Consider the following 27695-nt stretch of genomic DNA (forward strand, 5'->3'; position numbering starts at 1 on the left):
CTATAATACACATACCAAAAATAATGGATTACAATATTGTGTCATACTATGCATGGAAGATTGAGAGAGATAATACAGAGGATTGCATGGGATTGTATACTTGATACCCAAGCAATGGCAGGTATGGAAAGAAATCGGGTACGGTTGATATGGTCTGATACACCCCCTCAAGATGAAGATGTATGCGGGTGAATCTTCAGCTTGTCCCTAAGAAAAGTGAATCTGGTCGTACCGAGACCCTTGGTCAGTATATCAGCAATCTAATCTTTAGTAAAAATAATTTGGACCTGAAGATCACGTTTGGCAACCTTGTCACGAACGAAGTGAAAATCGATTTCCATGAGCTTGGTCTAGGTGTGGAAAACTAGATTTACTGAGAGATACGTGGCTCCGATGTTGTCACACCATCCGTTTGTGACGATCGAAAACCAGATTGGACCAACAACTGGGACAGACGGCTGAACTAGGCATAAGGGGCCTGTTTGAGACCATATAATGATTTGTGGAACCTGCATACATAAGTTGGTCGATTGGCATCCTCAAACCCCTGAGGCTGAGTCATATAAACTTTCTCATTTTGAACACCATGTAGGAAGGAATTTGGACATCAAGTTGTCGAACACCTCAGCCATTACAGACAGCCAAGGTGAGCATTGTGCATATGGTCGTAGGTTTGACAACAAGGCTAAATGTCTCATCGTAGTCCAAGCCTGGTTGTTGGTGAAACCCCTTGGCCACAAGTCTCACCTTGTATCGTTCAATAGTCCCTTCGGCCTTTCGCTTGATCTTGTATACCCACTTACAACCAACCAAATTTGCATTAGTAGGAAGAGGCACCAAGGACCATGTGCCATTTTTAAGCAAAACCACAAACTCATCAGACATGGCCTGGTGCCAATTAGAATCCTTCACAGCCTGAGTGTAACGGGTAGGTTCTATGGGCGTGGATGGTTCAGAGTTAAGTGGTGTAAAATGGGCATGGGGAGCTGTGGAGGGGTCGGCATACAAGTCACTGAGAAGATATGTGCGATGTGGGGGAGATGATGGAGGGGTTGGGGATGGGGAGGGTGGCGGACTAGGTGAAGGGGATATGAGATCGACTTCAGGGATGGGGGTGTGAGGTATGGGGGTCTGTTGGGAGTTAGGGGTTGGGGTACAGATAGTAGGGATCGGTGGATCGGATAAGATAGTGAGGGATAGGGAAGCCCATGTGGGGGTAAGGGATGTGGGAGGGGGGTTTGATTGGGATTCACTAAAGGGAAATCTATGCTCATCAAACCGTACATGACGTGCAATATAAATGCGATGTGATTTAAGATGCATTCAACGGTAGCAATGGTGATGGGAACTATACCCAAGAAAGACGTAAGGAGCGGAACGCGGATCCATTTTGTGATTATTATAAGGGCGAAGAAAAGGAAAATAGAGGCACCCGAAAACTTTAAGAAAACTGTAATCGGGTGGATGGGATGAGAGAAGCTGATAGGGGAAAGATTCCTAAGAGTGGGACTTGGCATTCTATTTGTTCAGTAAATTGCCGTTTCAAAGGCATAATCTTAATAAAGTTGAGGGACTGAGGCATGAGGCAAAAGAGCTAGCCTAGTCTCAACAATATGGCGATTACGCCTTTTAACGGTGCCCTATTGTTCATGGGTGTGAGGGCGGGAGATCCGATGGTGAATGCCAAGGGTGGCAAAGTAAGAATGAAAAGAGCGGAACTCTCCCCCCAATCAGTTTGCACATTTTTTATTTTGGTGAAAAATTGACGTTCAACTAATGCTTGAAATTCCTTAAACACAGTGAAGGCATCAGATTTGGCCTTAAGAGGATAAAACCAAATATAACGAGTAAAATCGTCCACAAAAATTATAAAATACCGATGTCCATTAGAAGAAATAGTGGGAGGTCCCCAAATGTCACTAAAAATTAAAGATAAAGCAGAACTACCACGATGGTTGGATTCACGAAGGGTTAAATGGCTTGATTTTCCTATTTGACAATCAGGACACAAATGCGCAGATGATGGGAGCTTGACATCAGGAACCATAAGATGCAGTGAACGATCATGAGGATGACCCAAACATTGGTGCCAGTGATCATAAGATGAGACCTGAGCAATATTGGTGGAGGGAGGATGTGAACATGGCAGGTGGTAGAGACCGTCTTTGCTAGGCCCCGTAAGCAAAATGCGATTGGACGTCGGATCCTTCACATGAAAGTGAGTAGCAAGAAATTCAAAGAAAACGGTATTTTCAGAAGCAAACTTATTAACAGAAAGTAAAGAATTAGAAAGCGATGGTATATGTAAAACATCAGAAAGAGATAAAGAACCAGAAGATGAGGGGATAGAAGAGTGTCCAACATGAGAGATGGGAATAGATTTACCACCACCAACCAAAAAATTGTGCTTACCATTGTAGGGAGCATATGAGGAGAGAGACTGCAAGTCAAGTGTCGCATGATGAGTTGCCCCAGTGTCAGGAATCCAAGAGGCTATACTGGAGTTGGTAGCGGGTGGGGGGTAATGGCCATGGTGGGGGGGGTGGGACGATTGGGTCGGTGGCTGATGTGGGTAAGGCCGTGGGGTGGGCAGCAATGGAGGATTGTTGTTCATGGCAATATAGGCAGATGGAGAGGGTGTTTGGTTAGGCTGTTGACCAACAATCTTGTTCTTGTAATAACATGTGGGGGCTTGATGATTTGTACGACATAAATAGTACAGGGACTATGTGCAAAGGCATTAGATCGACCAAAACCACTTGGGCCATGACCACCACCCCTGCCCTGGCAGCGACCACCAGGAGTGCCACAACCTTGGGGCTGGTTAGGGGGACGGCTTTTGTATTGTGAGACATTGGCAGTGGCATTGGCAGCAGGATCAACAACGGCTTGGCGGGATTAAAGCAGGTACTCATGGCTAACAAGGAGTCCATGCAAATCGGTGTAATTGATTGGGTCCTTGCGGTCCATCATGGTTGGAACAAGAGGTTTAAACTCAGCACGTAGAGCACGAAAAATATGTAGATTAAGGTCCTCTGTGGGGAGGGGTTTGCCGGTAGCGCCTAGTTCATCAGAAAGAGCTATGGCCTGACTGAGAAATTGAGTGACTATTTCTTCAGGTTTTTGAACAAGCTTGTAGACGCTGAATTTTGTCACTCCCCAGGCGATGATGACAACAGGACAAGGACAGACATCAGTATCTCTCTCAAGAAAGACTCTTGTCCCTACATCTGAACCAAATCACCCTAACATCCCGAAAATGACTTATAAGACCCTTTTACTAAACGCTGAAGGAGGTACTGCTCACCTTCCCCAACCACGGCGGTCTCGCTAGCTGGTTAGGGGGCCGTGGGGGTCTAGGGGGGCAGGCAGTGCTCCCATTGCATCATGGGGGCCCATCACGGCACCTATGTACTTTTCCCACGGCGCCGTGGAGGGCTTATCAGGCCAAGGGTGAGGGTCCCCCTCCCTCATTTCTCAAGCTTTTCTCGGGTAAGGAGACCCTCCAGGGCTTGTTTTACCCCCTTTTCACCCTCTTTTCCCCCGTCTTTTCCTCATGAGTATGTGAGTGAGTGGAGTTCTTTGACGTGGGTAGATCCTTCGGTTACCCATCCAAACATAGAGCGATTCTGCTCTTAGGTATTGTTATCCCGTCAGTGTACGGATAACGAAAAACCCCCTTCACAACCGTTATTCTATCTGTATATAGATAACGAGAATCTCTTATATAGCCGTTACTCTGCCTGAAGTCTGAGTGACAAAACTCATCTCGTATAGTCTCATTCTATCCGATAAGAGAGAGACAAGTCGATCGTCCGTCTCTACCTGAGCCGTGGGACATCACATATTTCGCCCTCAGTGCGCTTTCATTTATTTCTTGCATTTCTAGGCAGGTATCTGTCACTTTCCCTCTCATTATTTTTGGCATAATGTAGACAATTAAAGCAACTCGTTTAGTGTACATAATAAATAATTTTTTCTTTCTTTGTCAAGATTAGTGCATCATAACTTAGCCTTATACGTTAGTATAGGATATATTATTAAGGGAGAATATTAGAAAACCAACATCTAGTAGAAAGATCGGTTTATTTGGGCGAGGTGGGTGCCTAACACCTTCCCACCCTCGTAACCTGACTACTTACCTTGAATCTCTGACCAGACCATATGGAATCACGTAGCCCTTTCCGCTAACCCCGGATGGGGCTACACCCATTGGGTCCTAGGCCCTAATCCTAGGTGGCGACTCCATTTCTTTATAAAGCACAATCCTAATCCCCATGATGATATATCGGAATGATACACCATTATTCATCGAAGTCAATCCTTGTCGCCAAGAGGCTGAGGAACCCTCGTCCTGAGGACCACGGTACTTACAAGGCTGTTGAAGGCAGTATTGATTGATAAAATGCATGGGGTGGAGGCATTGCTATAGGCAGCATAAAGGACGTCCCAAAGCTCCTTACTTGTCTCACATCCAACTGCAAGGGACATGGCCTCATCAGAGAGAGAGGAAATGAGTATGCTCATGATTAAGGAGTCTTTTTCCTCCCATTGTTCAACCTGCGATGCATGCTTGGGGCAGGGATTAGAACCAGTGACATAGCCATAGCATCGCTGGCCTTTGAGATACGAAACAATTTGTGTTTTTCAATAAACAAAATTTTTAGAAGAAAGCTTGATAGAAAGTATTTGAAATAGGCTAGGTGTAGGTGGAATAGTGGAAGAAGTAGATGAGGAGTTGGGGGTGGAGGGAGGGGAGCCCATATCGTCCATGCTAGAGAGGACGTTGGGGGTTAGGATATGGAGAAGGAAAACAAAAAAAGGAGAAAAGGGGATGGGTATACATTTGAATGGCAATAATGAGTGTATATATAGGTGACGGAATCCACATGTTGGAAACTCAATCACCTATAATACACATACCAAAAATAATGGATTACAATATTGTGTCATACTATGCATGGAAGATTGAGAGAGACACTATAGAGGATTGCATGGGATTGCATGAGATTGCATGGGATTGTATACTTGATACCCAAGCAACGACAGGTATGGAAAGAAATCGGGTACGGTTGATATGGTCTGTTACAGCCATATCTAGAAGAAGAGCTGTTAGATGCCAACAACCTAAGGGCAGCCGCACCAGACTCAGAACCTTGAATCTCCTTAACAGTGGCAGCTGGGTGGAAGCGTGAGGGTGCCTCAGACCTACCACACCCAGAACCAATAGCTCAAGTGGTGTGGGTAGCAGTGGCAGATTGGGCTGGGTATAGTTGGGCATTATGGATGGATAGGTATAGTTGGCTATGGGGTACGGTCCTTGGTTGCCATATGGAGGCTAGTTAGGGTTGGTATAAGGTTGTTGTTGCCGGTAAAAGCATCTATCAATGCTGTGGTTCATCCGCCGACAAATAGTACACCAAAATCGTCCATAGGACTGACCACCACGGCCACGACCACTGCGGCCACCACGACCACCACGGTTGGTTGGAGTAGAGAGAGAGTTACCAGAGGAGGGAGCACGTTGAGCATTGTGTGCAGAAGGTGAAGCAGGTGCAGAGGAGGGGGTTTCTGATATGGTCAACTTGTTCAGGAGTGAACCATTCAGAAACTCATGACTGAGAAGCATAGCATGTAAATCGTCATATTCAATAGGGTCTGTACGAGTCAACAGAGATGACACCATGGGTCAAAATTCTGATTTCAAACCTCTAAAAATATGGAGATTAAATTGTGTTGGGCGCAGTGGCTGACCAGACGCAGCAAGTTCAGCGGCAATGGCCTTTGCTCGTTGTAAAAATTGTGAAATAGTCTCCTCTGGTTTTTGTTCGAGATCCTAAAGTGCCATAGATAGGGACATAATGCGGCTTTCTGATGGAGCAGAAAAAGCAGTGCAAAGGGTGGTCCATATTTTGCGACTTGTGCGCTTGCCGAGTACTAAAGAGAACACCTCCTCAGATAGAGAAGCAAGAAGTAAACTGCGAAGTATAGAATCCTGTCTGCGCCATTGGGACGCAGCTGCTGGCTCAGTGGGACAGACCATACTGCCATCGACGTGTCCAAAAAGACCAAGACTGTCAAGAAAGGGCTCTACTTGTGTTTGCCAATAGAGAAAATTTTTGGATGTTAACTTGATTGATATGTAGTGATGAGCATTAGGGAAAGAAGGCAAGCTCGGCATGTCACACCCCTATTCCAGACAAGGAATATAACGTCATATAAAGGGTGACTAGGACGACGCGTGTCATCCTACTAAACCGCCCGGATCACTGACACAGTGTCCCAACGCACAGTCATATCCAATATTAACACAATATAATATTAGAATGCAGAAAAGAGGAATATTACATTCCAAGGATCAGTAGTATTGCGGAAGCGTATAAATCGAATAGTTACAAGATGTTCAAAGCTAGATGATAAATACAGTAATTAGTTACATTTCCAATGATCATCTAATAGCTATCAAAATGGTATTACAGTAAGTATTTCACCATAGGCCTTAGCCTCAAAAGTGATCAAAAAGGGATCGAGTTCCGAATATCCTCACGGCCCGTAGGCACAATCATCGCAAGGACACCCGTCGCCATGTTCCTCAAACACGGCCTCCGGTTCCTCCTCACCGATCTCCTCGTATCCCGAGGGCTGAACTCCAAGTCCCGCGAGATATCCGTCACCTGCACCATAATCTAAAAAGTGTGCGCACGAGGGGGTTAGCTCCACTGAGCCAGTGAGGGGATGGGGATGCACAAACACGCAATTCACATAGTCCAATGATGCATGCACATGTTAAGTCCATTTTCCACCTAACAAACAACTAAGTCAATGGCATATGCTCTGTGACAACTCGGGAGACACTGTGGGTCACTTAACTTATCGCCACAATGAAACCTCAATTGTCACGTGGGACCTACGCCGATCGTAGCCTCCAAGACCACTCAGTGGCAGACCCCTGATAACCAATACTACCATGACTGGCCTCTCCCACCTCCACAGAATCCGGTGTACTGATTACCCAACACCTAAACCCCTGTTGGTAAGGGTCGTAGCATAAGGGTATGAAATCCTAGCCACAATATACTACATGCAAGTCCTATCGTCCCGAGAGGTAATCCGGGCGCATCAACTTTTCATCTGGTTTAGTGCCCGGTTACCAGCACGGCACGGCGCATACAGTTCAACATGACATTCAACAAAATTTCTTCATAAATGTATATAGTGTTCGGGGTTCCGGCACCGGTACCCACCGGCACCGAGACCCATCAAGGTACAACATTACCAATCAACATTATAACAAATAGATATAAAATTATGCAATATGCGCAAACATGCTTATTAATTATAATGAGTACATAATATATAGTGCAATAATAATAGCAAGCCCAAACAACCAAACCCACTCACAACGTATACGCCAAGCACCCAGTTTATCAGTTGTCGCCTCGATCAAGCAATAAGCCACAAAAGTGAATATTTTAACCTATACAAAGAGTGAAATAAGGTTAAACGAGCGAAGGGAACGGATCCCCAAAAGGTCTCCCATAAACACTTAAGTATAAGGTTTCAGAGACGAAGTGGTTGCAGGAGTGGTTTCATGCCCAAATTCTGCAACCACATGTAAATCCTAGGAAACCGGGGGTTCGGGACAGTTTTAGTCAAGGTCGGATGCAGGTGTGGTTTCAGAAAACTGAAACCGAGTGTAAGTCCGACCTTCACAGGGACTCAGGACAATTTTGGCCAAGGTCGGATGCAGATGTGGTTTCAGAAAACTGAAACCGAGTGTAAATCCGACCTTCACAGAATCCTTCTCGGGAAGGTAATTTCAGGGTGGTTTCTTGCAGGTCTGAACCCACATGTAAACCCTCACACCTTCAGGTCCAAAACCCGGAGGATTCCCCTCCAAGGACCCCATTTCAAGTGGTTTTGAAGCACAAGGACTTCTAGAAAACTCCATCCTAAGCTCATTAGGGTCCAACCTTAAATCTCTCAATGGCAATGAGAACCCTCACATTAGAGCTCACAATGGAGTGAAATAACTCCACCATAGCTTGGCTTTAAAGCTCCATCTACTCCCTAGGTTCCAAGAGAGATCTAGGTCAATCTCTTCCATTACCCAACCCCTTTTAAAATCCAAAATAGAAGAAGGAAGAAGGTTCAATAGCTTACCTTCCCCCAAGATGAGAGCTCCACGATTTATGGCCCAAGAGATGGGGTCTCCACCTTCCTCCAAGCCTCTCTCTCCTTCCTCTTTCTCTTCCTCTCCTCTTTCTCTCCTCCACGATTTAGGGTAGAAGAGGGTGATGAAGGAGAAGTGATGTTCTCTCTCTCCCTCATGGACTCATTTATAATAAATGGGTATTTGGGTACCTCTAGTCAAATGGGTCATGAGGCTTAATGGGTCAACCCATTAGCCCTATGTGGGTAAGTGGATGGAATAACCCATCATTGGGTCAATAGGTTAAATGGGCCTGCCCACAACCTTAATTAGGGAAAAGCCCATTCTTAGATGGGTTCATAAGAGATGGGTATAAGTCCCCAATGTACTTCCTAAAGGTACGTGGGACCCGAACTTAAATTATTCCCTTCTCTCATGAAATAGCTCGAGCGGTTCAAGCCCGGACCCGCACTTCGAGGTTACCAAGGGAAGAATAATTAATAAGTCTTGAGGCTAGAACTTACCTTTCCCCCTGTCATGGTTTATTACCCATGACCCCGAACAGCTTCGCCACGGCAATGCTAAGCTCATCACCGAACGAAATATCCAACTGAGGTGACGGTCCAGGATGCTCTCTCCTGAACTCCTCGCTTCCCCGGCTGGTACTTGGAGGGTAATCGACGAAGTCGCCGTCAACGAACTTTCCCCACTGGCGGTTGAGGAATCTTTCCTCCACAGGCAAACCCGTGCTGTGGTCAACGATTTTGTAGCTAGGTTTGACCATCATGGAGAACAGGTCACCAGCATACATGGCAGCGGTATCTACACGTCACGAGAAGAAATGATATTTAATTATATCCCGGGGTACGGGTATAACACGGCACCTCAGAGGAAGTGATGGCACCAGCAACCGTGGAAGATAAAGTTCCTTCGGTCATGGTGGAAAAGAGAAGAGAGAAAGAAAAAAAAAAATTAGAAGTAGAGAGGTCTCGTTGGAGTAGAGGCTCTGATTACCATGTTGAAGAGAGTAAATTGTATTTCATTCATTCATACTCTCTCAATTAGAGAGTATTTATAATGGTACATCAGAGAGAGATTTTACATAGTAAGAGATCACATAAAATATAGAAACTCTCCGCCAAGAGGTCCAGGTGGGGGGAATCGCCAAGACATGAAGGAGGAAAGACAAAGGAATTGCAGGAAGGGAGAAGAGAAAGACCGGCCTTGAGAGCCAAACCCCACAATAGGATTAAGCAAAGACCAATAAGAGACTAACTGAAGAAGAACCAGTGCAAGAGAGATGGTCCAAAAGAGGTATTACCATCAATCAAGCATTGATCTTCGAAAACAAACCAAAAAAACCAGAACAGGAAAGCGCAGAGAGAGAAGGGTTAGCCGCAGTGAAAACAAGGAGTAACAGTGGAAGGAGACATCGTCAATGAGCCCAAATCCAACTACACCAACCTCCTCAGCATCAATGGTAATTTCGTACCTGCACACAGTGAAGTCACACACTCACCCCGTACGTGAACCGAAGTTAAGAGAGATTAACCATTAAGTAAGGAAACGAGCAAGAAAGAGGAGAATAAAGAAAATGGATCAAGCCGAAGCTAAAAATCCACTACAGCCTTGCCACAAATCCATTATTACAAACAAGTCCTATCATGTTCCACCGACACAGAAGGGCAAGCCAGTTTTTCCATACAAATTCCAGGAAGTATCCTCGACTCTTCCTTCACAAAGAACACCTTCTCTACTGTAGTGCTTGGCCCAGGTTAGTTGAAGATGATGGGAAAGAAAGGAGGAAATTCAAACCACTGGTAAGGGATCAAGCACTTGATAGATGTTTATTACTTATGGGGCAAAGTTTTCTATCCCATTTGGTTTTTATAGTGAGCTTTGCCTTGACTGCACCAGTTCCACTCCCTGCGTATACGTCTCAAATTTTCGAATCCAGATCCTCTATGGCGCGGTGCCTGTAGCGGTCTGAGCCACGCAGACTGAGCCGTACACACAAAGACCATCTTACCCCTGCCCAAATGCCTTGTCCAAATGAGGGTAAGGCGATCATTGCACGGACGGTCCAGTCTGCACCGTACAGGCCGCTATAGGCACCTACGCCGTAGAAGATCTGTGTTGCAAATTTTGACGTGTGGTTGTAGTTTTTTTTGTGGGTTTTGTCGTTGAAGACTTGTAGTTTTCATTAGATATAAAATTTCCTTTTTGGTAGTTGGTAGTTGGCCCTTTTTTTTTTTTTTTTTTTTTTTTTTTTATCTAATAAATAAACACTGAAGGGTATAATAGTAATTTTATATTGGTGGTGAAAAAACGTCTGTCTTACTTGGATTTGTTCGAATCATTGGTGTCTTCAGATACTTGAGGAATTCTCTCTGCCCGTTTAATGCCTTTAAGGTTTTAGATTGGACCCTTAACAAGGACCTGAGCACCAAATCGGTGTTAGACTATAACTAATTGAAGTGGGACTATAGTTCTATGACTCTCAACATCCTTCATCTAAAGTTAGAATGAGCCGTCATCCTATACGTGCAAAATGATCGATGATCCAAGGGAAATAACCAACAAATTGTGGGCAACGATACCATATTAAATTAGGGGATTTTCTTATTGACACGTATCCCTCCAGATGTTAAATAATTTGTAATCTTACTTTTTTGCCCTTTTAATATGACATAATTTTTTCCAATGAGGGTAATAATGTCGTTTCACATACATATTCGAAAAAAAAGTGCATAATAATGACACCTTTTATTATTAAAACAAGATAGACTTAGTTCAGAAAAAGCTTGGCAACATGACATTCTTTCTTCTGTTGGGGAGCAGCCACTAAAGTAAGAGGAAGAATGAGTTTACATTACTACTCTTCACTTGTCCGAAAGCCAGGTCCCTTTCTTTTTTCTTTTTTTTTTGATAAACAAAGCTTTACTAATAAAAATGTGTAGTACACATGGATTCTAAATTACAAGTTTCATGAAACCACCGAATGGAAGTGGGCTAAACAGTTCCACACGTCAAGAACTGGGCTCTCCTTATAAGGGAGTTAATCATGTTGTTTTCCTCCCTTGAAATAAAAACAAAAATACATGATTCCAAACTAGATGCCAAATAAACTGTTACGGCCATGTTCGTTGGGGGTATTACTTGAAGAGAGTCCTTGTAACACTGCAGCATTTGATTAGGGTTTTATGTTTGAAGATAAACTAAAACTAATGAACTAATAGAGTTTGAAGATAAAACTAATAAACTATTAGGGTTTTAAGTTTTAACTTGTAATGCGGGTATTCAGTTTGGATTTGGTTAGAACCATCGGTTTAGTGGCTAGTATCGGATCAGAACTGAATCAAATTATAAAGGCATTTGCAAATCTTGGACTTAACCATATTAAATTCGATCTGGATCAGTTCAGATTATTCAATTCGGGTTAAGATTCGATATTCGGCTCCGATTTCTCATTGACACCCTTATCATGCACTCTCCCATTATCTTAGATTTTTGAAAGTTCAATTTTGCAACTTGGCTAAATATATACTCTATTTAGGATGAAACTTGACTTGTGAATAGAACCTATCTATCAACAAAATTTCAGCTACATCTAACTCCCACGGTGTGAGAAATGTGTGCAACTAGATACTTTTCCACTCTATGCTAGATAGAAATCCCCCGGGTCATATTTGTAGTGCACAAAGATTCTTTGCACATGTTCCTAAGAAATGCAAGCCTAAGTCATGCACTCATGCCATGTGAAAGGATGACGGAAATTTGAATGTTGGATAGACATAGAATTGTTTAGATTGGACTTTTGTCAATTTTGAAAGCTTAATTCAATCCCAGTCCGGCCCATGGGTTGGAAACACCTGACCAGACCCAGAAAGGAAAACCAGCAAGCCTGGCCAGATTCAGGTTTTGGAAGCCTAAATGTCCCCCTCCCCCCCCTCAAAAAACAAAAACCCCACTAGTTATCAATGACTGCATTAATCACCACTCGAAGAGTCAAACGTAGCGTTCTCTATTCCCTATTATTTATAAATTTTATTTTGAACAAGAAATCGTTGTCTGATTGATTGTATAGCACATGCATCAGAGCATATACAAGGGCATCAACATTGATATTATTATTTTAATTATGAAAATAGGGTGTTTCACAGACTCTGAGTTTGAGCGCAAGAACCATGCAATCAAACAACATTTTTTTTCCCTTTTATTTTATAATATTAGAAATAATCATCAACAAAGCATGCATAGTATTTATAACCTTGTATGAAATACATTGGAGTTGTGGTCCCCACAACTCACTATGCACTTTAGTAAAAGGATCAACATAACTTGGGTTCTTCTCTCTTAACATATCAGACGCAGAGTGAGTGAGTGAGTGGGAGAAGAAATCAAAGAAACCAGCAAAGAAAATGAAGGAAACAGTAGTGATAGTTGCAGGCGCTGGGCCTACTGGAATCTCCACTTCTGCTTGTTTAAACCTGCAATCCATCCCCCACATACTCCTCGAAAGAGAAGACATTTACTGTCCCATTTGGACCAAGAAATCCTACGATTGTCTCCACCTTCAATTAGCCAAGCAATTCTGTGAACTTCCCCACATGCCATTCCCTGATTCATACCCAACTTATGTACCCAGAAAACTATTTGTCCAATACTTGGACAATTATTTAACCCAGTTCAATGTGAACCCGGTTTACAACCGGTCCATCGAATCGGCGGCGGCGTACGATAAGGTTGCCGGAAAATGGCTGGTCAAGGCTAGGAACTTGAAGACAGATGAGGTGGAGGAGTACATGTCAACATTTCTAGTGGTGGCCACCGGCGAGACCACCGACCCATTCATACCGGAGATGAAAGGGATAGAAAGCTTCAAAGGGGAGATTTTACATTCCACAAAATACAAGACTGGAGAACCCTTTGCCAACAAGAGTGTTTTGGTTGTTGGGTGTGGTAATTCTGGAATGGAGATTGCTTATGATCTATCAAACTTTGGAGCTAGGAGCTCCATTGTAATTCGAAACCCGGTAATTAATTAATTATCACCTTAATGAAAGAGTACATTTTAATTTTTCTTAATTAATTACTACTAGCTAATTTGGTTTATTTATATGGTGTTTACACAGAGACATGTTATGACTCAATGGATGGCATATGTGGGGTTGAGCTTGTTCAAGTATTTGCCCTTTGAGTTGGTGGATGAGATTGTTCTGTTGCTTAGTAAATTGTGGTATGGAGATATGAGCAAGTGTGGGATAAGGAGACCCCAAGAAGCTCCTTTCACTATGAAAGATAAGTATGGAAAGTATCCAGTCATCGACAAAGGCACTGTTGGGAAAATTAAGTCCGGCGAGATTCAAGTATGTACGTTTCCCCTTATCCCCCTCAGGGAAAGCAGAAGATTAAATCCCATAACTTTGGTGCAACATTTGACATACCATTGGCCGCAAAAAATTCAATCGAGATCGTCTACAATGCCCTGCACAGAGCGGCCTGAACCGCATATAAACAGGGCACCCTATAATGACCATCTTACCCCGCTAGGGCAAGGTGCTCGGACAGGGGCAAAGCGGTCATTTTAGGGTGACCTGTATGTGCGCCGTTCAGACCGCTCTGCCCGTGGCGCCGTAGAAGATCAGGGTCCCAAAAAATTTCGTAGTGGAAACAATTTTCCTTCTTTCCGGGCTGCATGAACCTTCCTGCCTCTTATTTTATAAAGGACTACTGAAGGGGCGTACCCACATAGGGGAGGACCAATAAAATGAAATCTCCACTCATAAGTCTCTTCGACCCTTGGGGATAGAGATTCCACATCATTGGTTCTCGCCATATGAGGTGGTACCCCGCAAGGGTAGAAAATCCAAATTCTCATAATGATGTCTATTGTATTATCATAATGATTCGGAAAAGGATCTTATCCCACCGTGGCGGGAGCTGCAACTGTGCAGTACCACTAAACGATAAGAAAAATGGGGGTAAGGTAGTCACTTCACAGGTGGATCCCACCTGGGCCCCACATGTGAAATGACCACCTCCCCCTGTATTCAGGGTGGGTTTTGGTGCTGTACAGTGCAGCTCCACATGTGAAATGACCACCTCCCCCTGTATTTAGGGTGGGTTTTGGTGTTGTACAGTGCAGCTCCCGCCACAGCTGCACAAGATCCAAGTCCTAATGGTTCAAAGTCAAGAGATTCCTTTCTTAATTGTACTTGTACCGAGTTTCAGTCCAACCTACGGTGAATGGGTATCTAGAGGATATTTCGGAACATACAAAAAATCCTAAGAGGGATTTGTAAAGCCTAGGATGGTGGGTGAACCGTCCTCTATGGGCGAAGAAAAACTTTGTTTATTATACTTTATGATATATGATTCAACCGAAATGCAAGAATACATGGAGAAATCCCTTTTGGCCACTCACAATCGATGGAGAAATCCCTTTTGGAGAGGACATGGTGTGGGTCTTACCATTATAATGGGTTCTGGCCATTCCATATGTTAGGTTCACATTGCTAGAGTCCTTGTCATTTTTATAATAATACATAATAAAAATAAGGGGAAAGTTTTAATACACTGCTGTGTAAGCCGTGTATGTATGTGAGAGGATCTCTCACAATGAGTTGGAAAAGTCATAAATCCCCACCCATTAATTAATGCCTTGAAACTCCTACCCTCTCACATACACGGTTTACATGACCGTGTATGAAAATTTTTCCCTAAAAATAATTCATAATTTTTTTAAGGAAAATTTACGTCTATCACTCCTATGTTTTTAAATAATTACATCTACCACTCTTGAGATTTCAGAAATTACATCTATACCCCTAAATGCTAACTGTGTTAATTTTATTTCTAAATGACAATTTTGGCCTTTCTAATTTTTTTTTTTTTTTTTTGAGAGAAAGAAGAATTTATATTAAGAATAAGTAAGAGAATTTACATCCTGTAGTATTTCTTCCCTTTGGCGTCCTACCTTATCAGACGAGATAGAGCCTCAGGGACACTATCTATATAGAAATGGATCTCCTGACACTAACAAAGAAAGCCGACCAGGAAATCAGCACAGAAGTTTGTCTCCCGTACGTGGTGTACGAAGATACAACTTGTTCCACGGAGGCGTGTATTGTCCCGTCAGAACTTGCACAGCCACCACCGAGTCAGATCTGACCTGAAGGCGTGAGTGTCGACCAACAGATTTAGTCTTCAGCAGCCCATGTTTAATCGCCAACAGCTCCATACGCAGAACGCTGACGTCCCTGGTTGCACTGGCAAGAGCAAAAGAAGCAGCCCCCGTTGAGTCTCGTCCAATTGCCCCATATCCTCCAATGTCACCTCTTATCGACCCATCACAGTTGATGGTCAGCCAGCCCGGGGGTGGGGCCTTCCAGGAATGGCCCTTTGAGCGTGGGTGGTAGAGTGGGATATTAATTCTCCATCGCTCAAGGAACTCCCTGTTGGCATTGGTGTCGGGGAGTCTTATTCGCCTCCTTGAGAACCTGTCTCTGGTGTCACGCAGAACCCGAAGGAGTACAACACTGGAGGTGTGTTCCTGCTGCTTAAAGGTTCGACCATTTCTCTCACCCCAGATGCGATATATTGTGGATACCACACACAACTTCTTAATTCGAGCAATGATCAAATCTCCACTAAAATGCTGGACGATCCATCCAATTTCCTCAGGCCATGAATCACTGGAGTGCCTTGTATACCCACACAGTTGAAGTATACTTCCCCATAGATCCCTGGTGTAACGGCACTGAAAAAACAAGTGATCCAGCATTTCTGCCGCCAACTTGCAAAGGCAGCATATGGGATCAACATTGATACCCCATTGCATCATCCTTGCCTTGGTAGTGAGCCACCCATGGAAGGCCAGCCAAGCAATGAACGAGAACCTTGGCCTTTCTTATTTGTTATTGGGTAAATGACACCCCTAGGTAGGGGTGCCAATTCTAGGCCCGGCCCGCCAGGCCCGATCGGACCCACTCGGTGAAAGCTCAGCCCGGACTGATTACTAAACGTGTCGGGCTTAAGCCCGACACGTTTAGTAATCGGGCGGTCCCGGTGTGGGGTCCTAGCCCATTGAGCGCCCGATCGGACCGATCGATTCTAGGCTTGACCTGGACCGCCCGGTTATAGCCCGACCCTTTAACTTATAAACTTCCCCTCCCCTTCCCTCCAAATTTCCGTTTTTTTGTTTGTTTCTTTGTTGGTCTTTGACATTTATTGGTTAGATGTGCTTCTATTCGGTGTTGTGCTGCTATTTTAGTTGGGATAAACTTTATTTGACTTTGAGTTGAGGTGTCCGTGACTGCCCAACGATGTGATGGTTTGAACTTAAAATTCTGATTGCATGTCAATTAGTAAGCCCACACCGTTTAGAGTTAAACGAATCATTAGCCAGTTTTGGACCCGATTTAGGCTCGTTTAGTCCGAATAAGACTGCCCCGATTATAGACCGAACACCGACCGACCGAAATAAAACCGTACCATACCCGCCCAAGGCAAGCCCGAATGCCTAAACGATCGAACACGATGCAGTTTGTAAAATTGGTGAGGCCCGGCTAGGCCCGACCAAGACCGACCGAGCCTGACCGATTGACACCCCTACCCCTAGGATACCTAATGTTTTAACAAATTGTAATTTAAATACTCAATGTCCCACATGTTGTGTTTGAAGTACTTAAAACAGATTATAGCTAACTTAATTACTCATTTTTTTATTTTTTTTCTTTCCAATTTTACCCTTAAAATAAACATCATAGGACCCACCACATCACCGTCCCTTCTTCTTCTTCTTCTTCTTCCTCCTCCTCTGCAACCCCACTGGCCCTACCACCTGCTGCAACCTAGCCCCACCCGCCGCTGCCCCCCTTCTGCAATCCAACCCCACCATGTCCCACCTATCCGTCTCCCCCCTCCATCTGTTCCTTGCACAAACAACCCAATTCGATAGGAATCCCAGATTCATGATTAACAGGGTCCAAGCTCAGATGACAAATCCTGCAATCCTTCTCCACTTTAATAGCCAAATGCACCTTAATCTCCGGAACTCCAAAATCCAAATGCATCTCTATCGAACAATCCGACATGCAGGAGTTTCTGTGCTGATCTAAAACATCACCTATCTTGGGATCAGAGATGCAAGATAACCTATGCTCATCGTAAGACCCACCAGCAGTGGAATCAAAAGGAGAATGCCATGACTTGTCATCAGCATCGGAGAAGCATACGCTGCCTTCACTCCCTTCTTCGCTACCATCGACGAAACAACGATGACTCCATTCTCCTACATCACCAACATTTGGCTTATCTATGGTTGCCATTTCCAAAACCCAGAATCAGAAACTTCATATAAAGGAGCTGCGCAGCTTAGGTTACAACACCAAAAGGAGAGCATTAAAACCCTCCAAGGTTGAAGCTTGGGAGGGTTCAATACAAAGGCAGAAGGACAAAAAAAGAGGCAGGCGAGGAAAGAAAAAGCAAAAGAGAAAGAACTGAAGAAGAGACATAACAGAGTAAAATTTGTTTTTTTTTGGTTGGGGAAGGAACAGAGGGAAGGGGAAGACGAGAGGGTGGGACATGGTGGGCTTGGGTTGCAGAAAGTGGGGTAGCGGCGGGTGGGGTTGGGTTGCAGCAGGTGGTGGGGCTAGTGGGGCTGCAGAGGAGGAGGAAGAAGAAGAAGAAGAGGAAGAAGATGAGGAAGAGGAGGAGAAGGGACGGTGATGTGGTGGATCCCATTAGGTTTATTTTAAGTGTAAAATTGAAAAAAAATAAAAAAATTGAGTAGCATTTGAAACAAATGGGGTAAATATGAAAAAGCATTTCATTAAGGGTATTATGAGCATTTAGTTAATATTTGGGCAGTGACATCATCATTTAACTGTTATCATCTAATGGTAGGGGTACATTTGTAAGAATCTTTCAAAATAGAGAGGAGAATTTTCCTTTTTTTCAAAATAATTAATTCGTATTCTAGCTTTTTTAATAGAAGAAGAAAATGAAATGGAATTATAGATTTTGGAGTTACTAACGTGCAACTTAACTAGTGAAGATCATCACATTGGTTTACTTGCACGGCAATTTTCCTTATCATAATTGAAAGAATAGACCAAACATCACAAGAAGACATATAGATCTCACTGAATATTTTTAATAATATTATATCAAGAAAAATCTATTCTTTTTATCACATATATAGGGGGAAAAACACCTAAATATTTGATTCAAAGATTTAGAAATTATTTTATTTTATTTTATTTATTTATTTTTTATGTTGTTACTATATTTAACAGGTTTTACCTGGAATATCAAGCGTAGAAGGTGATGAAGTTATCTTCACGGATGGCAAGTCCTATCAGTTTGATGTAATTTTGTTTGCCACGGGATTTCATCGAATAACAAAAAAATGGCTAAAGGTAACTCTTATAATAGATCATAAAGTATTCTTCTTATGTCTCCCGAACTCAAAAAAAAAAAAACGAAACGAGAGGGGTATTCTCTTTGATAATGAGAAAATCTGTTATGATATGTGCATGGATAATGGAAAGGGTCGGGGCATGGAATGAGGTATCAGTATTGGATCGATATCGATGGAGGTCGATTCTAGATCGGGTATCGGTATCGAATCAATTGGTAAAATTGTAAAAAAAAAAAAAAAAATTTTTAGTGAAAACTAAGGTAAAATTGACCGATATAGATTGGTATCCACAGACCAATATCGATACCGATATCTCAATCCCTAGTAGGGGTGGCCTTTTTTATCCATTCGACGATGATAATTAATAACAATGTTTGTGTTGTGTTTGTTCAGGATGATGAAGAGTTTCTCAACGAGGATGGAATTCCAAAACAAAGTTATCCAAACCATTGGAAGGGAAAGAATGGATTGTATTTTGCAGGGTTGGCAAGACAAGGCTTGTATGGAGGTGGTGTGGATGGTCAAAACATAGCTAATGATATCAAGAAATTATTGTGAAGAACACCAATTGCAAGGGAGATTGTATTCAGTAATTTCTTAAAATGTTGTTGCTAAAAGTGAACCTATTAAATATCATGTATTAAAGGAAAGAGTGAGTGGTATTTTATATGCTTGTACTAAACTTCTTGTGTTACCAAAAATAAATAAATAAACTTCTTGTATAGCCTAAAATTCTATAATGTAATAGCTCAAATGCAGCCCTAACTTTATGGATATGTAGGGTGTAAGGTCCTTGATCACATGTCAAAATTTATGCCAAATGGAGTTAGTTGCATAGAAAAACAAAGTTCTAAAATCTAGGATTACGAAAAGAGTGCACTCCAATATATGGTTGCATGCCATTATTGGGAGGGTACATGATTAATTAAGCTCCTAAATTTTACAAGAGTACTCTAATCTAAACCATGTCCTATCTATACAAAGGTCCTAAGTGGATTGCCTTCCAAAGAACCTTTTGTGCTATTTTTATGGCCAGATTATCTTTACTTTGCATAGAATAGAGAGGTATCTAGTCTATGAACATTTCTTGCAAGGTGAGACCGAGTCAGATATATGTAGCTGAATTTGTTTTTTGACAAAAGGACCCATGTATCTCGCTTGTCAAGTTTCATCCTAAATAGAGTTAGCAATGTTGTAAACTTTTGCTTTGAAAAATCCAGAACCACGGGAGAGTGCATGTCAATAAATGGACATTTTGACAAATACATGTATGCATTGACATGCATGGGAGAAATTTTAATAGAATTTCACTTTGAATTCAACTTGTAGCATTGTGAGGACAATGACATGGCGAGGGATCCCCACGTGGTCCTCCACCTCATCCCTCTTTAGGGAGAAGAGAGAGGTGAAGTTGGTTGTAAAGGAGTAGCCACCTAGAGGAGGGTCTAACATGCTTTGGAAGAATGTAGATTCAGACAAAATTCTGAGAAAATAAGGTACAAGAGATGTTAAGGAACACATACCCAGAGGTTCGACTGCAGGCTAAGGGTTAGTATACAGGAATGTAAAAGTAAGGGAATCAAAAAACCTAAATAACCTAAGCATGGTGATATGATGAACGTATGTAAGAAAAGATGATAATTTAATACATATGTATGGAGAAACATAGAAATAGAATAGGAAAGAATATGCTAATGATGCATGTGCATGAGGGACTCTTAAACTATGAGGGATTGGGATCATGGAGATGCATGCATGGAAGAGGTGATACAACACAAGAAAAAAAAAGCATGAAGAAGAAGAAAAGAAATAATAGGGTGTAATCACTGTCTAGGAAGACGGGATCACACTCCCCTTGGAGATGCAAAACGCGATGAAAATAAAAAAATGTAGATTAAATAAGATCAAAGATCGAAGGGCCTACCTAGTGAAAGAAGATCGAAATAAGAATGTTGGGGTTTCCCTTGTGTAACTTAGGAGATTCGTACATTGAGCAAGTATTACCACTTGTTGTGGCTTCTCTTGTCTCTTTGCAAGTAGCAGTTCATTGGCAAGCCAGGATTATCGGATTGGTGTCTCCAAACCTTGATGTTGTAAGTGGGATTGTAGTACTCAAGAGATGAAGGGAGTGATGGGCTGAGGCTAAGGCTTCAAAACTCTTGAATGGAGGCTAAGTATGGACGGAGGGGTGTCTCGATGCACTATGGGTAAGGAATCACCAAGGGAGGCTGTGCCAAGTTCATGCAATGGCCAAGTAACCCCCCTCAATGTGAGAGAGGGTGTATTTATAGATGTAGAGGGGTGTATGCACTCCCAAATTCGTGTAGGTATGATTGCGTTGATCTGGATCGTCGGTGGGAGCTATCTTTGCATCGACGATGGGTGTAAAGTCAAGGTAAGGATCAATGGGTGAGTGGCAAGTGTTTAGTTGCCTTAGGGAGTGTTTCTTGGGGCCTAAGGGAGCCAAGATTGAGATCCAAAGTGCCAAAAATAGGCTGGGACATGAAAGGGATCGCAATCGGGGCAAAAAATGGTAAGTTTGGGCTTCTCAGATTTACAGATATTTGACATTGAAATTTCCTGAGTCGACATCAAAGTGGGGTATAGTCGACATCGAGTGGCTGTCGATGAACAGGACTCGACATCGAGGGTTGGTGTTTGAGTGTCGATTGCCATTAACTGAATGTCGAAGTGAGATAGACAGTAGAAGTATACTGTTCGACAGTTAGAGGGTATGGCTCAATGTCGCGGGTGGATAGGTTCGGTGTCGACTCGGTGCCTTTGAGTGTCCAGGTGGGTTTCAGTGTCGATGGGCATGGCTTGGGCTGCTTGGGTCAGGTTTTGGGCTGGGTTAGGCTGGTTCCAAGGGATCTGGGTTAGGGAAAGGATGGTCGGTATACGGATTCGGGAAGTGCACACTGATGCTACATCCACAAATACATCGACTCTAGCCCTTGGAGGATGCTCATCATCGTTACTGGAAACCTTCGGGGGGAAAGATAAAATGAGGTGTCTACAGACATATTAAAGTTGCTATATCATTTCCCACATGGCACCAAGGTTCTAAAACTCGGGTTTCAACTAGGTTTCAACCAACAAGAAATTGAGTTTGTCTTGGTTTCGACCATATCTCAGTCAAAACCTGGAACTTTCTCCAGGCTAACTTGAACCTTGGTTTCGAGGCCATAAGTTGTTTTTTTTGCCCTGATTCTTGTTGTGCTCCCTATTTTTGACATTTTAAACCCAATCCATGCATTAGTTTCACATAGAGAACACTAAAAATAATAATTGTGGTTTTGACCCAAGTTGGATATTGTATAATGTTCTTGGACATGGTATCAAATAAGGTTTGACCGGAACATAACTCCTTTAATATAAATCAGATTTAAGAAATCTTTGATTTGTTTTAAAAGTTTTCCAACAAAGCTTTCAAACAAATCTAAGACTGCTTAAATCTGATTTATAATGAAGGTGTTATGTTTTAGTCAAACTTAATTTGGTATGCGTGAATGCTATTTAAAATCGCTCTGAATGAAAATATTTTTTTAGACATCAAAACATATGAATATTTTACCGCACTTTTGGTCTTTAGCAATGTTTGATCATATTCAAATTTATAGAGTTTTTAGATTTGAGAAAAACCCCAGCATTAGAAAGTTGAAAAAAATTTCACCTACCGTCGAAAATCCAATTTTTGTTCTTGAACTGGAGGGTTGACTTTTTATCCTTTTGGAATTTGATTTTTTAACTATTTTATTGGATTTAAATAGGGGTATTTCAACCACAAAAATAGGGGGTATTATTTATGGGTCCTAGTACATGATGCATGCATAAGGTAGGCCATAGGACAGAAACGGCCACCCTTGACAGAATCGATATACTTATCGTTCGTATGTACGAAGTGAGTCGAGGGTACGTGGTTCCTTTGATATACTAGAGGTATGATATCAAGGGTTGTGGCTTCGCCGCGGATTACCCATTACTACTCATGGGTTCCAACGACTAACCACGGGGTTGAGTGATTCCATGCAGTGAGTGTATGTACGAATGTGAAGCAAGAAGTGGCTATCATCGGATCTTAGAGTACTTAGTATGATGTGCCCCACCTTCCTAGGGGTAGAGGCACAACAGGGAGTACCCTCGTTGTTTGATTTCACTTCTAGTAAGATGCATGATGTAGTTAGTACAATCACAATATATATGCAAACAATTATGTATAACACAACAAGTATACAACAAAGTGTGGTCAATCAGACGTCTGACAGTCCCCAATAGAGTCGCCACTATAGGTACAATGGACAGAAGTCGCTGGCGTGTATCTGAGGTAAAGAAGATAAATGGGAGTCACCATCTAGATTTAGGGTCTAGGACCCATGAATGGTGCCCCTCCTTTGGAGAAAGAGTGCTAAATTAACTTCAATGACTTAATGGATGGTCTGCCCCAAATCTCTAGGTAAGTGTTAGGTTACGGGTTGGGAAGGTGTTAGGCACCCAACAACCGCCCAACCAATGACCAGCCTCCCTAGACCAAACTCTATTGTGTACTGTTTTGTTATACGTATTATGCACCTAATTAAACTTTTTTTTTTTTTTGAAAGATTTTGATTATCTTAGTTAAAATTTCTGTACCTAATCAGGCTAATTAAGATTGACATTTTAATCCTAATTACTACTACTAGGTTAAATGATTATATACATTATGCATCCTAATTATACTAATTCATGGATTTTACCTAGGTTAGAAAGCCTAACTCGATGGTCAAAAACATGGTTGACTGTAAAAAAGAAAACCAAGTCTAATTACATCATGGAGAAGGACAATCATTGATAAGCAAAATAACTTATAGGCCATGTTACGGCAGAATCAGAGTTGCGGTCCACCTGGTCGGGAGGACCTGCACAGTTAGAGAACACTAGACAAGAGAGTGTCGGCCTGAGCCGGTTAGTACACTCTGATGCCTAAGTCAAACCTTTGCAACAGATAACTCTCCCAAGTTAAAAACTCAAGAAAATGAGTTAAGAAAGTCCCCTTTACGGCTTTACCTGGGTTAGGCATGTCTATTTATAGTTTTAGTTTATTGGATCGGTGTGTGTACTATTTATTTGTAGACGGTAATCTCGGCTTCATGTAGTCCTAGGTGGGATTCTCTGGATTTGACATGTGTTAGGCTGGTAGTCATGCAAAAAGCGTGACTTTGACTTGATCGGGGTCTATGGTTAAGTTAGTTAACCGTTCCAGGCTCTCTCAGCATCAGGCCAACCTGAGTCGATTATCCCGACCCGAGGTGTCGGGACTTTCGGTTTGCACCTTTCTGCACAGCTATATTTGACCTGGTCGGTTTGGTAGTTTTCTTGTTCTCCACGTGTGGCCTGGGGATTGGATGAGTCGAACTATGACTCATTATAGGCCCCCCACTCTTATTGAACATGGTTGATCGATGAGACTAGGATCGGTTCGGCCATTGGTGGTCCGGGTTAACTCTGCCCGTAACTTCCAGATCGGGTTTCTTCACAACAAAGTAGATTGATGGGACGTTCACAATTATTGTGATCCATACAATGCCTTGGGAAGATAACGCCGACGCGATGTGCTTTTCATGTTTTGATGCGTGGCATCTATCATGATTACTCCTTGGGTAGAGGAACTGTCGTGCATTGTCAACCGTTGATCTTTTTAATCTGGGCTGTCGAATCTTGCTGCCTACCCGTTCTTTAATCCTATAAATAAGGGTTTCGCTTCTTTCGCTCTGTGCTCTTCTACGATTTCGTTGCTCGATCGCTGCTATTTTCTGCTCGGCTCCGTTGCCCTCTTGTGCTCAGTTTATCCCGTCGTCCAGCTTAGCCAAGGCCTTTTCACAAGAAGTAAGTATCTCCATAACTTCCATTCTCATGTCTTCTGATAGTGATTATAGACCCGTCCCCATCAAGGGCGGGATAAAGGGTATTAGTGGGGATAGATACCCCGAGAGCAAAAGGTCGGCTCTAGGTCTTCGGATGACTACTCCAATTATAGTGAGGGTGGAGAGGTAGTTTCTATGACAGGTAAGGATGTAGAGGTAGATCAGCCTGTTGTCCGACCCGACCAGAAGACTATTGTGCTCTTTGGTCGTGTAGAAGCTACCGAGGGGCAAGGGTCAGTAGGTCAGGAGGAAGGGGATGATGGGTCGGATGAATCAGACGATGAGGAGGTTGAATTCCTTAAAGTTCAAGAACGTGCTCCAGTGAACGTATGAGTGCACCCTGAAGGACTCGACCCTCGAAGCTATCAGGAAGAAATATTTCATTCCTTTCGATGTAGTAAACGCCGACCCAACCGTCAGGAGAGGGTCTCCTCGATCCGTAGCCCTGAAGTCTATTTTTACCTTGATGCTTTCAAGGCTGGTTTTCGTTTCCCGGTGCACTGGTTTGTGACCAACATTCTCGATCACTAGGGGTTGGCAACAAGCCAAGCCATGCCAAACTCCTGGAAAGCCCTTTTTAGGTTTTTTTTGTATGTACGTCTGTTTGAGGTCAAGAGCTGACCCTCCCGCTGTTTGCCTATTTCTATTTATTGAAGTAGTACAGAGAGGGTTGGGATTACTTCGCTCGCCGGGACATTGGTGAGGCTAGGGAACGGTTCAAGTCTTATAATGAAGTGTCGTCCTCTAACAAGTTCTGAAAGGGAAAATTCTTCTTCGTGGTCATCCCGGGGAATCCTCTAAAGTTGGGGTGGTTGAAGATTAACTTAAAAGTCGTAAATCGCATGGTTGGTCTGACCCAAGATGAACAAGAGTCAGTGAAAGCCACTCTTAGCAGCCCCCGGTTCGATGTACGAAACTTAAAATTTGAGGCTTTCCTTTTCAAATGGGGTATCAGTCCAGGTCAGTCCGACCTCCTTTACCTATCTCAATTATTACTTTCCCTTTATTTCTTCATGTCTGTCCTGACCAATCCTTCGCTTTTTCTTTTTCTTTTTCAATGAAGTTGGATCCAGCCAGGTTGAGTACCATTGCCGCAAAGCAAAGGGCCGCAAAGCAGGATAAGAATGCAGCTAAGGCTGTAGCAAAATCAACACCCGAGCAGGAGATTGACTCGGGTGGTATCTCCAAGAAAGGTTAGGAGAAGGAGAAGGGGGTGTAGCTGCTCCCCAGGGCAAAGGTACTGGCCGAACTGGGGGCCCTACTCCAACCCCCAAATCCGACGCCAGATCTTCCACCCAGAAAAGGAGGAATGAGGAGCATTAGATCCCTGATAAGCATAGGAAGATGCGAAGGCAATCCGAGGAAAGCCATTCCTTGTATCGGGTCAACGAGGACCAGCTCCCCCTGACCGTGCTTTCCACCCAAATTACGGCACAGTGCCTTTCCCCTTATTACCCAGGTTGGAAGGTCAATACCGCTGATTCAGCCTATGATGACTTTGCGGTGGCTCTTGAAGTCCTAACCAAGGGTCGTCTTCCCCGGGATGCGGCTCGCTTCAAGGCCCTTTCCCACGGTCGGTTCATGAATTCTGCGTACAAGGACCTGGCCAAGGTTAGCTCCTTTCCTTACCCATCCTTGTTCTCCCACTCTCTATTATCTAGGGTTTTATTAGGCTCTTCCTTTTCTTATCTCTCTCTCTCTTTTAGGGTTTACTTTCTTTTGTTGAGGCCATTCTTCGGGTCGAGGAGGTTATGGAGATGAACCGTAAGCTGGCCCATGATTTGAAGGAGGCCAACGGGTTCATCGAGACCCTAAATAAGAGCATGGTTGAGACCGAGGCTGACCTAGGGATGATCAAGACTAGCCTCTCTAAGACTATGACTTTGAATGGTCAGCTATTGAATGAGCAAACCCGTCTTAATGATAGTATCAAGGTCATGTATGACGAGCTCAAACAGGTCAAGTCGGAGAAGGCGAAGCTTAAAGAGGATTTTGCTGCTGAGGTTGAGGCTGCTTGGAAGGATGTTATTGAGGCCTTTAAATCGTTCGACAAATTTGAGGACTTAGTTTATGAGTATAACGAGGAGGTCTTCTCCCTTGGCACCAACATGACCTACCACTTTATTCACAAGAGCAACCCAAAGTATGATTTTTCTAATTGCAAACAGTATGACCCTACGGTTGAGAAGGAGATGGCCGAAGCCGAGGAGAAGATTTTGAAGGAGGAAGCTAAGGTTGATAAAAAGAAGATTATTGATATCATCCCAGCTCTTTCTAAGGCCACTGCTCCTCTGGATGATTTGAAGGGGCTTGATGCTGATGTGTCTTCCCGAGCCCCCGCTTTCAATGCTGCCAAGTTTCCCCTTGCTGCCTCTGGTCAGGATAAGGAGAAAGTCATTGTTGACTAATGCCCTTCCAGAACTCTTCTTTTTTGTTATATATGTTGTTTTTTTTTTCTTAAAGATGTAAATGTTGAATTCTGGGTCTGGTCGGCCATCTTTGGAGCCTACTTGCATTGTAATTTTAACAATATCACTATCTAATGCAGAATTTTTCCTTTATTCCTCATGTCATTACATGTGCTTTTATATGTTGTATTTTCTTCATCCTTCTTTAGCTCGGTAGTCTATGTCGTGGGTGAGGCCCTCTATTCTTCACAAATGAGGACTTCTCTGAATCTACGGTCCAATGATCTACCTCACGGGTGAGGACTTATTTAACCCTGAAGTCAAGTAGTCTGCCTTATAGGTGAGGGCTTTTATTTCTCACGGATGAGGATCTTTCTGACCCTGAGGTCAGGTTGTTTGCCTCACGGGTGAGGACTTTTGTTCCTCAAGGATAAGGACCTATCTGACCCTGAGGTCAAGTAGTCTGTCTCACGGGTGAGGACTTTTATGTCCTTAAGGATGAGGACCTATCTGACCCTGAGGTCAGGTAGGCTGCCTCACAGATGAGGACTTATCTGATCCTGAGGTCAGGTTGTTTCCCTCAGGGTGAGGACTTTTGTTCCTCAAGGATGAGGACCTATTTGACCCTGAGGTCAGGTAGGCTGCCTCACGGGTAAGGACTTATCTAACCCTGAGGTTAGGTTGTTTGCCTCATGGGTGAGGACTTTTGTTCCTCAAGGATGAGGACCTATCTGACCCTGCGGTCAGGTAGGCTGCCTCACGGGTGAGGACTTTTCTGATCCTGAGGTCAGGTTGTTTGCCTCACATGT

The 27695-nt window shown here is 43.2% G+C and overlaps 1 protein-coding gene across 1 annotated transcript in view; it reads left to right on the forward strand.

The window, feature by feature from the left end:
- Positions 1–19214, forward strand: part of LOC122667703 (probable indole-3-pyruvate monooxygenase YUCCA10) — a 53781-nt gene extending 34567 nt beyond the window's left edge. Inside the window, exons 2-5 of the mRNA XM_043864096.1 lie at positions 12571–13188; positions 13288–13521; positions 18454–18576; positions 18972–19214. Coding sequence (XP_043720031.1) covers positions 12574–13188; positions 13288–13521; positions 18454–18576; positions 18972–19136 — 1137 coding nt within the window. The 5' untranslated portion in view covers positions 12571–12573 and the 3' untranslated portion in view covers positions 19137–19214. The remainder of the gene's footprint in view (positions 1–12570; positions 13189–13287; positions 13522–18453; positions 18577–18971) is intronic.
- The last annotated feature ends 8481 nt before the right edge of the window (positions 19215–27695 follow it).

This window comes from Telopea speciosissima, chromosome 7 (assembly GCF_018873765.1).
Source record: "Telopea speciosissima isolate NSW1024214 ecotype Mountain lineage chromosome 7, Tspe_v1, whole genome shotgun sequence".
Classification (NCBI taxonomy): Eukaryota; Viridiplantae; Streptophyta; class Magnoliopsida; order Proteales; family Proteaceae; genus Telopea; species Telopea speciosissima.